The following is a 12,202-nucleotide window of genomic DNA, read 5'->3' as shown; positions in this document are numbered from 1 at the left end:
AGGAGATCAGGGGAATGCACTTTAGAAGACAAGCCTGTGTAGTTTTTTGCAAGGCAGCTTGTGAGAGGGAGGCCATCAAGGAATGGTTCTTTTTCTCCTCTTCATGCCATGTGAGAGACGAGGAGGCTGCCAACTTGATTGCATGTTGCCAGTTAACTGCTCTCTGAATTTGTAGCCTCATCTAGATGGGAGTGCTGTTTTTCTCTAGGAAGTCTGATGTGCCCCCTTTCTGTTTTAATCTGCCACCTGGGGAGGCTAGGTTTTGATTTCATCCTCTGTACCCAATTGTAGTGGCTTCAGGGAATGAAGGATGCACAGCTAAGTGCCAAGATGTTCTCTTAGAGGAGAGCTTTGTATAGCCTAACAAAGTGACCCAGAAGTTTCTGTCCCGGATGCCCAGAGCCCAAGGTCTAGTGTGGAATGACTCAGTACTTGAATCTGCTGTGTGGTGCCTGTTCTTAGTGTTGCAATCTCTTATCTAAAAGCAACTCAACTATTAGAAAATTCATGGGAAGTTTTAATTTTTTCCCCTTTTGGACAGCAGTGTGAAGGTTGTTAAAACATTTCAGCAGAGCACATAGCATTAGATTGAAAAGGATCACTCATACTCTTCTTCCCTACTCCCCCCCCCCCACACGTATATCTTCTCTAACTGAAGAATAGTAGAACTCACTGTTTTTCTTTTTCTTTTTTATTTCTTCTACAAAATACAATGTTATCAAACAGGATCTGGGGGCAATATACTCAATCCATATACAATTATAGATCACTGTTTAACAAATATAAAATAAAACCAAAATTAACAAACCACAGGTATGTGAATGTGTGGAAGGTAGCAAATTATAGTGACTATTATGTCTATGTTATAAATCAGTGATGACCAAACTTGGCCCTCCAGCTGTTTTGGGACCACAACTCCCATCATCCCTAGCTAACAGGACCAGTGGTCAGGGATGATGGGAATTCTAGTCCCAAAGCAGCTGGAGGACCAAGTTTGGCCATCACTGTTTATAAATGGTTGTAGTTGCTATTTCTACACATTCACATACATGTGGCTGCACTGTTCTTACATTTTTAGTTTTATATTACTGTTCCTCAGTACATGGCCCTTGCACACATTAGGCCTTCTGAGCCTTTTATTCCTTTTCATTTTCTGTGTTCCATATATTTTGCTGCTTGGGGTAGCAGTAAAACCTTGTCTTCTTCACATTATTTTCTTCTAATGGCCTTATGTGTGAGCATATTGGGGAACACAAAACCACTATGAGTTGGAGTTGGCACAGGGGAGGTGGTAGCCTTGAAGTGTTAGGTCAGGAGGTGGACTGAGCTGCCCCACAGGTGAAATAGCGTTGTGTTGTAAGTTTGCTGGCTGAGGCAGATAGCTCTAGGTTTGCTTTTTGTGTGAGAGGAATTCTAGAAACCGCTGGATGCAAAAGTGGCTTAGTTCTTGCCAGAGGGTTTAGACTTTTTTGTCCACTTGTCCATCTGGTAGCTCCTACTAGACCTCCCCCAAGGGCATCTAGGGCAGAAATAACCACACTGAAGGCCCTCCCACATACCTCTGTGAGTTCTGTGTATTTATTTTGAGTAGCCAAGAAGGCGTAGCTAGTTCCGATAGCTTGCCAGAAGCACACAATTACTTTCTGTGTGAGTAAACAAGTCCACCAGTTGGACTAATTTTAACGCCTTCAGCCCACATATGACCATGAAATAAGAGGGCTTATTTCCTGTGGCTTGGCTTTCTCATGTGTTGAAAATAGTACCTTGCGGGGAGTGGGGAATCTCAATCCTTCTTGGGGGTAAATGTTTCTGTAAAAATGAGAGCATGTGAAGTAGGGGATATTCTCTGTAAGAGAATTAAGGCAGTTTGCCTTTGTTCAGGTGAAGGCAGCCATTAATATATTTTGACTTTCCTATTCTTTAGTACAGACTTTGGGTTTTTTAATGAAAAGATAAACCTGTATTGTGTTATTTAGAGCAAAAGAACAGAAAAGCAGAATGGCTTACTGCTTGTTAAACTCTTTTTTTCTTTTTGCATATTGTCATTGTAGTATCGGAACAGCCCTGTCGGTATACTCTGTGTGACTAAAAAACACACAAAAATCTGTACCAGGGAAAGCTGGAGGCTACAACCTGTGATAGAAACTCAGCTACACAATTTAGGCGCCAAATGGCTCCTTAAACCAGGGTTACAGACACCAAAACGGAATGCCTAGTTGTCATTTTTGGGTCAAACAGCTGGAAGGTCCTATTTTTCAATACAGTGGTACCTCAGGTTAAGAACTTAATTCATTCTGGAGGTCCGTTCTTAACCTGAAACTGTTCTTAACCTGAGGTACCACTTTAGCTAATGGGGCCTCCTCCTGCCGCCGTGTGATTTCTGTTCTCATCCTGAAGCAAAGTTCTTAACCTCAGGTACTATTTCTGGGTTAGCGGAGTCTGTAACCTGAAGCATCTGTAGCCCGAGGTACCACTGTACAACTTTTTGGTTCCTGAAATTCAGTGTGATTGTGCAGATAAAATATAACGGATAGAATTCTACAGGATGTGTAACTACTGTGTGAAAACAGTCAAGGTCCACGGATCCCCAGGCATGCACTTCCAGATAGTGGAGACATCAGGTGCCATCCTGGCGCCCAGGCATCTTCACATGCTTGCAAGTGGCCAGGTGCAAAATGTGCCTTGGCACCTGGTGAATTTCAAACGCTGGCTACAATCTTTGTGAACCTTGGAAACTTACACATGTGTTCATTTTGAAGGGTTCATTCTGCTTGTTCTAGGGAAATCTTCAGACCACCCAACTTAGTTTGATACTTCCCAAAATTTCAAGCATGTTATTTAATTAAGAGCTAGAAACTTGATTTTCTTTTTTAATGAAGGTTGAGATTGTCAAGATGGTGATTTGTGGCCAGTACCCAGTTATGAACTGGTGGAGACAATTGAAGATGGCCACTTATTCTGGAGCTGACTGGGGTTAATTTTAGAACTGTTCTGGGGCAAGGGGACTGTAGTCATGGCTTGGTTAAACTTCCATAGCTCTTTAACTGGTGTGACTAACTGGGCGGAAAATGCATACTTTTTGATCTGGTGAATAGAATCGCTTCTTTACTGAGACTGGTTGATGACTTCTAGTCTTCTCTTCTTCTGGCTGCCCCATTGTGTTCCCGCTTTCTTGTTGTCTTCCACCCTCACAGTCCTTTTTAGCAACTCATAATAGCCCAGCATTGAGCAGGACATGGGAAAAAGCTAACCAGTTTGCCTGACTCACTCATGTCTGGCCTTCCGTAAGCATCAGAACTGAGTTGATTCCAGCTGAGTGCCCATAAAAGGACAGAAAAAACTGAAAGCCTGCCTTGTCTGAGCACTTCCTCTGCATGTAGCACTCTGTTGCTTCACTTTCTGGTGTGCAAAAGAAATGTCTCCCTTTGCGCACAGTCTGCAAAACTTCAGCAGGGATCACACTTCTATGTTGAATTCTCAGTTATAATTGATACAGTAGCCCTTTTACAAGGCACATTTTAATCCTTTCTCTAATTCTCACAACTCTGGGAGATTTGATTTCTGATTTTACAGATAGAGTCAGGAACTCATTGTATTATTTGCCTTATGTCAGTGAGTTTGTGCCTGAGTTGCATTTTGATGATAGAGGTGCAAGGTCAAGACAAGGGGAAATTCTTTGCTTCCATCCCCGGCTGTTCATGGTGAAAATAGACATTAATGGAATAAAATAGTGGGATGGAATTCTTAAGCAATACCTACCAATACATTCACTAAGTGGCAGAAGCAGTTGGTGGGCTGGCTGGCTACCGAGCCAGTTCAAACCACTTTGCAGTCCTCCTCCCTCCTCATTTTCAGATATATCACGACAGTGTATCACAATGTTTCGCTGGTGATACATCACAATGTTGAAAAGCAGATATTGCCCAGCCCTAGCAGGTGGGACTCAGGTCACCTTGCAGAAGAGAAGTTGGCAATTGTTTTACATCATACTGGAATGTTGAATTGTTATGCCTAGATAACTGTCTTCTGTGTTAACGCAGGTGAGGTTGAGTCCAAGCGGCAGTTGGAAGTCTTCTGATGTTTGGAAATAGTTATCTTGGTAACTTTGGACTAACATGGGTCAGTGTAGCAGTAAGCAACCCTGTAAGGTTTTTTCCCCAAAAAAGCTCGGCCACAGGCAGAATTCAAAGGAGCCAAATTTCAGAATTCTGCAGAGCAGCTGGCTACTGCACCAGTGCATAACTGATTGTGGTAACTGATGTTTGCACTGTGCAGATATACTTGTAAGGCAGCATGCTCTACATATATTGGCTCCTTATGTATATTGTCAGAACTTTGCATATTGTACCAACCTAAGGCGTCATATTTTCATTTTGCCTACACCACATAGCCTGCCTTTGGGACCAATGTGGCAGCCATCACCTACAGAATTTTTAACACTTAGTACAATTGCAAACAAACAAGTGGTTTTTTTTAGACTTCTTGCACTGGCAAGTAGTTCTCCTGAAGCAGCTCTTACATTGCTACTAGGCTATGCACAACTTGGCACACCCCTGAGAACGATCCCTCATGGCTTGCTAAAATTGCAGTCATTTATGTCTCTGTCCCTGTTAACCCCACACTACTCTTCTGTATTGGCATGCTCTATTTATTTGAAGTTTCTCAACCATTTGAGATCTAGGAAGCTGCTTGCAGCTGTGGCTGTCTCTCCACAGCCTATGAGAACAAGGCTCCCTCTCTTCTTTTCCATTCTGGCTCCCATTGGGACTGCCAGTGAAGCTGTTCACATCCACCAAGCAGATGATTTTAGGGTTTTTGTCCTTGCTTGGAGGACAGAGTTGAATTATTGGGTAAAGAATTATATTGTATCTTTATTTTTGAGTTTCACGGAAAGTGTCATCAGGCAGAAGCATTCAAGAAAATCAAACTTAGGGGATGGACAAAACTGAGTCCATAAAATTCATTCTAATTATTTTATAACTCTTGTCTGTTGTGGGGCCAACATGGCAGCCACTGTGACACATGCATATATAACATTCTGGCCAGGTTAAGAAATCTTTAAGTGAAGAGAGTCTTAAAACTTCATTATCTTACATATATGTCTGTCTGTAGGCATTATTCAGGCTTATGTTAAGACAATCAATTATTTGATCAGTTAGTAGGTAGAAATGAGGAGGAATTTTATTTAAAATATATCACATAGGCCAGTCAGCTTCTTTGAAACAAAATATTTGTTTTTGCTGGGGGTTTTGCTTGTGTCCAGTTTGCCTCCACTATGGAACTTGTTGCCACAGGAGGCGGTAATGGCCACCAGCTTGGATGGTTTTTAAAGAAGATGGGACCAATTCATGGAGGAGAGGGCTATCAATGGTCACTAGCCACAATGGCTATGCTCTGCCACCACAGTTTGAAGCTGCAATGTTTCTGAATACCAGTTGCTGGAAACCACAGGAGGAGAGAATGCTCTTGTGCTCAAATCCTTCTTGTTGGTTTCACTCAGGCATCTGATTGGCCACTGTGAGAGCAGGATGCTGGTCTAGATGAGCCATTGGCCTGATCCAGCAGGCTTTTCTTACATGCCTATGGTTTTCCCATAAAACCTGTTTCATATGATCATATGGTTCAGACTGAAACCTCCCAGCAATCTTTGATCAGCATTTGTGAGTTGCAAACGTTTTGAGAAGTGTTCTGTGTGAGCCCAGGGTATCAACAACTTTTATTTCAAGCAAACATAAAGAGGAGAAAACTTTCCAGATGTCTCCATACTGGAACTTGATCTGAGCCTCTGCACTCTTGTTGGGTAGCTTGAGATAAGTGTTCATGAAATGATGTTTTTTAGGGAGATTTAAACCACCAAGAACCTTGCTGGATAAAATACCCTCTGCATTTGCCTTTGCCTTTGCATGTCTATTTTTAGATAGCTGAAGCACATATTAGACAGTATTTTGGGGCCTGATGTCCTGATAGCTGTAAATTTCTATCAATCTTGATGGCATTGGAAGATGATACAGAACACCACTGTACCATATGTCTGTATTAGAGACTCACAGGATAGTTGATGTTGACATATTCGAGAAGCATAGAACAGAATTTGTTGTGCTCATATTGCCAAATCATTTGGAGGTAGGTGGTAAATTTATATCCACTTAATGACCTGAGCCTATAGGTATGTTTATACAGTGGGGGGGGGGCAGTACAAATTCCAATGCCTTGCTGCACAACCTATTCTTTCCTTCCTTTGTCTATGTTGAGAGTCTCAGTGAAGAGTGAAGATGGGGACTTCTTCCCACAGTTGTGTTGTGGTTCTGAAGTGCTCAGTGGACCTTGGGAGCAGTGCAGCTGTAGTGACAGTCATCCTTCCCTCTTCACACCCAAGCTTCCCTTCTGTTGTACTGCCTTTAGGAAGTTTTCGGAACACCTAAAAATGCACTGTGAGATGGATTAACTCCATCCTTCCACCTGATGTTGGATGACTCTATGCTATACTTTCAGAGACAAAACCCTGCAAGGTCTTGAAACCCTGAGTTTTGGTGGACTGTTAGGTTTTCTTGCCATGGAGGTGTCCCACTTGCTGCCCCTGCAAGTCAGGGATTGTATTTTTTAAAGAAATTGCTGATAGTAGGAGAGTATTGTGATACATATATATGCTTCCTCATTCACATACACAGGTCCGCTACAAGGAGGAGTTCGAAAAGAATAAAGGGAAGGGCTTCAGCGTGGTGGCTGACACCCCGGAATTGCAGCGAATCAAGAAGACCCAGGATCAGATCAGTAATGTAAGCCACCCTGCATATTCTGTTTTCTGTCTGCATGTTTTATACTGTTCAGCTTTGGTTTTCCCCTTGGCAGGTACTACTGCAGCACAGTTTTCTCTTTCAAAATCCCTGCTGCAAACTTCCCAAATTCTATAGTTGTTTTGAAACTGGGCAGTGCTGCAGAATTTTTCTCGCAGCCTTAGCCTTACTTGTTCTGTACAGCACAGAAAACAATACAGTTAAAAGGTATTATCAAAAGTTTCAAATGCTGACAGTGAGTTTGTGTGTTACACAGAAGTGTCTTTTCTCTCTCTCTTTTTATTGCAAATAGTATAAAAATACTTGAGCTTTATCATGTTGGAATATAATATAAAAACAGGAAGTATATACACTATTTCAACAATATTTCTTAAGACCATTCAGCATCTTAATTTATATTCTAGAAAGGCTTGGTGCTTTAGAAAATCTAGATTGTACCTATTTCTGAGAACTTGGTAAAAGAAGACCACTTTATGCAAAAAGTCTTAATTGTTAACAGCATGTGTTGGTTTTTCCTAAGGAAAAATAAAATACCCATGCTGGTGATCGCTCACTACATTGAATTTTTCTTTGAAACAAAGGAATAGGAAGTGGGTGGGTTTAAGCAGGAACTGTGGACTCAGGTTACTAAATGTCCAGTGTTGCTGAAGAACTGGGTTACATAACTGTTTCCTCCCACATACAACTTAGTAAACAATTTCACCAAGGCATAGAAAGAAAATATCTGGCAAGAAATGTAAACGAATTTTTGGATCTTGACTACTTTCTTTTCCTGCAGGCAGAGTAGAATTTGAACTTGTAGTATACAAATGATAGGAATCTTGGAGGCAGTCAGTTCTACCAATGAGAAGAAGTGAAGTACTTTTTCTGAGTCAGGTACCATTCTCTGAATAGCCCTAATGTCTCCCAGACCTCTTTCCCTTGAGTTTGCCTGTAAATTATTTACCAGCCTCCATGGGTTTTTTGGCCAAGAGGGCTTGAAATGTTCCCCCCCCCTCCTGAGGGCTGAACCTTGCTGAACCAACAGCATAGCCTGGAACATTTTTACTGTTTGAGCTCTCACTTCTCCTCCCCTGTGCTATGAGTGATTTGCAAAATGTGGAAACAGTAGCAGAACTTGACCTGCTTCTCAGAAAAACACCGTCCATGAGACCTTGAACTAAACATCTTGTGACTGTTCCACAACAGGATATAGTAATCAACCATATGTAGCTGAAGAATCAGACTACAGGGATCCATGAATCCAAATTCTCCCATAGCCAAACTGAGTAGCTGTGGCTTAACCCTGCTGTATTGTGTCTCTAGCCAATGCAGGGGGGCCTTCTTGCACTCAGGATTGTGGGTGCCTGCCACTGCAATGCGGCCGCCTGCCAGCTTTTCTCATTGACTTTGTGGGTACCTGGCCCCCACAGTTATATTATTGTGGGTGCCCAGGCACCCACAGCTCCCTGGAGTTGGCTCCTATGAGCCAATGCAGGCACATTTCTCCCTCCCACTCTGAGACTGCCTACGTATTGTCATCTTTGGCTCTTTTCCCTCTTGACCTCTGTTCCACCCCCAGCTGCACACAGAGGGCTTCAGCAGCGCAGGCACTGGAGGATTCGAACCAGCTGCTAGCTTTCTTCCGTTAAGTATTCCTTCCATATGTGTTGGAAGGACATGGGCCCAGCCTTCCCAGCACCTGCTCTTTCTGGAAGCTGTGATGGAATGGGACGGAGACAGCTTGACGCCTTGTAGAGAGCCAGTGGGAAGAGATGACCAGTTTGATTTCCTCTTTCAGGAAAACAGGAAAAATAGTCTTATCTTCTTCCATGGATAATTTATATAGTTTTTAGTACATGATGTGGTCTACAACTCCTACCACACAACAGTTTTGAGGTTGGTGGGAGATGTTAATCCTAACTATACAGAGCTTCCAAATGGGGTGGAAGAAAATGTTCCAATTTCTGAATGCACCAATTAACAATGTGACCAGGCACCTGTGACTCTTTATACAGTCAAACCTCGCTTGTTGAACCTAATCCATTCTGGAAGCCCGTTTGGCTTCCAAAATGTTCAACAACCAAGGTGCGGCTTGGCTGCAGGAGCTTCCTGCACTCAAGCGGAAGCTGCATCGGAGGTTTGGCTTCCGAAAAGAGTTCAAAAACCGGAGCATTTACTTCCAGGTTTTCGGTGTTCGGGAGCCGAAACGTTCCAAAACGGAGGCGTCCAGGATCCGAGGTTTGACTGTAGTAGTTACTTATTATTCTCAAAGCCCAGTAAGAGGTTTTATTTCCATTTTACTAAGTGGGTAATGGTGGACAAAGCATGCAATTTTCTGAAGGCCACCCAGTAATTATTGTAATAAGGGAGTTGAACCCACGTACCCCAGTACCAAGCTGTGAGCACCATTTTTCACACTGATTTGGGTGGGTGAGACTGCACTAGGTGACTAAACCGATGGGAGCAGGGTCCTCCCTACAAGGAATTTACATACAGTAGGGGTGAAGAGTTTTGAAGATCAAAAACAAGGAAGTGACAAATGGCATAAAGTAAGCAAGGAGAATGTGAAATATCAAGACTTCCATGGTTAAAATTAGTGTGTGGTGATTTCTTCTGTTTAATCCTAGCTGCAAAATACTTTTTTTGAGGTCTGTTGACTAATCTGGCCTTAATAATTTGCTTTGGCCATCTGGCGTGAGCTGGCGCTCTGGGGGTTAATTCGGGGGGGGGGAGCCCTGCAGGATGAGTTTAATCCCACAGGAATTCCCTTCCCAGGCCCTCTGCTCCACAGTCTCTTTTGCCAGACACACTTTGAGCTTTTAAGTACAGTAATTGCCATTTTCTGCTTTTTCCCCTCTTCGGTTGCAGACTCAGTTCTGTCCCCTCTTGGCTGCAAACCTCCCAGGTTTGCAATTGGATGTGTGTCTTGGGAAAGGGCTTGTCTGATGCTTATAGCAAAACCCAGTTTGGCCTACACTCCTTAGAGAAACCTGTGGAAGCAACAAAACCACATGTGGGGCTGTCTCTGTAGATTCCAGCTTTTTTGCATGGTTTTGCATGATCCTTAAGAGAGCCAGATACCTTGGAAAGGCTTTTTCCATCCTGTTAGGTGGATTTTTTGTTTTTTTTAAAGGAGGCAGTGGGCCACTGCTATATAAAGAGAAGTTAAAAGAATGGCTGTGTATATTCCTATAATGGCAGCAAAGATAACATTTAATAAAATGTGAGTGGTGCCTGGCTAGTCCCTCTGAACCCCAAAAGGTGTGGAAAGTATATATTCACATGATGGGATGAGGTTTTGATCCTTATGCTCCCTAATCAAGCAGGGGATGCTCACCCGGATAAAGGCTCAGATCTATCCCTGCACAAAATGTGCCCTTATTCCACCTCCTTTACTCTTACCACTTCAGGGACCGTGTTGCTATGGAGGAAGATGAGGTGCAACATGTAATGGTGGAAGAATACTAGGGTTGTTAGAGTTGTGACCACAGATGTGATCACATGTAGGGAATTTGCAGCCAGACTTTGCCCTTGCTAAACACAACTGGAGATAGAGGACTGTTACCAATAGCAACCTTTCTTTGGCAGTGCAGGGTTTCCCCAAACGTTTATGATAGCTAGCTTCCTGTACGGCTGTGGGCATGCCATAGACTGTAATGAGCATATCTTTAAACATACACAGAGAACCATACCCTCATCAATGAGTATTGTGTTTTATGCGGGGCTGCTCTGAGGTTGTGTTGGCGTTTGCTGTAGCAGGCCTTGCCAGCAGACCAAAGATGGGGGACCTCCAGCACACAGGCCATTTCCCTCCAACCATGCCCACATGTCAATCAGCTGACATCACTGAGTGATCATGCTGGGTGCTGCTTCAGCAGCATATTTCCTGAAGGGAAATATCCTTCCCCCCCCCCCCATCAGCATTGACACATGGGTAACCTGTCAAAGTTTGCTTGCGGGTTGGGGGAGAGGGAGCGATCTGGTCCACCAGGCCACAAAATTTCCTCATGTCTGAAGTAGAGGGTTGGTAGAGGGGTGCTTTGACTTTTAAGCATCTATTGAAAACTCTGTTATTCAGACAGGCCTTTGAAACATTAGTTTCTTTTTTCCAACCATTTTTTAAAATGCTTTATCAATGTTACTGTAATTTTATATGCTGTATACCACCTTGCTGCATTTTATAATTATTTAAATAAAAACACTCAGAAGGGCTTCTTCCCAGGTAGAAAACTCAAGTTCCTCACTGGTTTAGGGCCCAACTTTTCTCACTTTAGAAATTGGGGACTGACCTTAATTATTGAAAAAGTCGTGGTTAGATTTTGAGTGGGCAACATGTGCTCTGGTGTTGCCTCTTGCTTTGTCGGTAGGCTCTGGGAGGCTTGCCTGGTGGTGGTGGTAGCCATGCTGCAAGTTACACTAGATGGCTGGGTTTACTGTATTGGCCCGCATATAAGCCGCACCCTTAAAATTCAAGGCTTATTTGCAGGTGTGGCCATCAAGCTGGTGCCGATGCTCAGCGTCCCGCTCTCCAAGCTGGTGCCCGCTGCCCCTGTTCAGGGTGGTAGTGCCGGGAGGCGGGCGCAGAGTGAGCTTGGAGTCGAGCGCCGGCTGCTTGGCGGTGTGCATGCTCCCTAGCTGGTTGGCCTGCGCACGCTTGCCCCCTCCCCACCGCCAAGCAGCTAGGAGGTGGGCACTGCTTCCCCCTCCACCAAGCAGATAGGGAGCGCACACACTCCGCAACCACTTTCAGCAGCATATGGTAAAAAGTCGCAAATATAAGCCACACTTTAACTTTTCAGGGTCCGAAATTGGGGAAAGTGCAGCTTATATTCAGGCCAATACAGTACCTATTTTAATATCCCACAGTGCCCTAGACTCTAGGGGTGAGGAACTTCTGACCCTTTAAGCTGTCAGACATGGCCCACAAAGCCATTTTTTAAAAATGCCCATCTGCCACCAGCTGACGTCACTCAATCCAGATATCATTGGGTGGGGGCACAGGATTTTATTCTGAATTCACTGTGTACACCAGTTTCCTTGCTGGGAACAGTAATGCACAGCTAAAGCATCAAGATTTAACTTCAGTTTATAAGCTGATGAGCAGGGGTTAAAGCAGGGGTAGGGCAACCTAAGGCCCATGGGCTGGATGTGGCCCAATCGCCTTCTCAATCCAGCCTGCAGACGGTCCGGGAATCAGTGTGTTTTTACATGAGTAGAATGTGTGCTTTTATTTAAAATGCATCTCTGGGTCATTTGTGGGGCATAGGAATTCTTCCCCCCCCCCCCAAAAAAATATATAGTCTGGCCCGCCACATAGTCTGAGGGATGGTGGACCGGCCCACAGCTGAAAATGGTTGCTGACCCCCGGGTTAAAGCTTGCTCAGCATTTTGGCTGTGTGCCACTATTCCCCTGCTGGAGTTTGGTG

At 43.8% G+C, this 12,202-nt stretch overlaps 1 protein-coding gene across 1 annotated transcript in view; it reads left to right on the top strand.

The window, feature by feature from the left end:
* LASP1 (LIM and SH3 protein 1) overlaps nt 1–12,202 on the top strand; it is a 52,470-nt gene that overhangs the window by 32,796 nt on the left and 7,472 nt on the right. Inside the window, exon 4 of the mRNA XM_083470265.1 lies at nt 6,669–6,776. Coding sequence (XP_083326391.1) covers nt 6,669–6,776 — 108 coding nt within the window. The remainder of the gene's footprint in view (nt 1–6,668; nt 6,777–12,202) is intronic.

The sequence above is a fragment of the Podarcis liolepis genome (assembly GCF_965112155.1).
Source record: "Podarcis liolepis genome assembly, chromosome: 13".
NCBI classification, from domain to species: domain Eukaryota; kingdom Metazoa; phylum Chordata; class Lepidosauria; order Squamata; family Lacertidae; genus Podarcis; species Podarcis liolepis.
The sequence above is the reverse complement of the archived record's forward strand: the minus strand, read 5'-3'. Positions and strand labels throughout refer to the sequence as shown.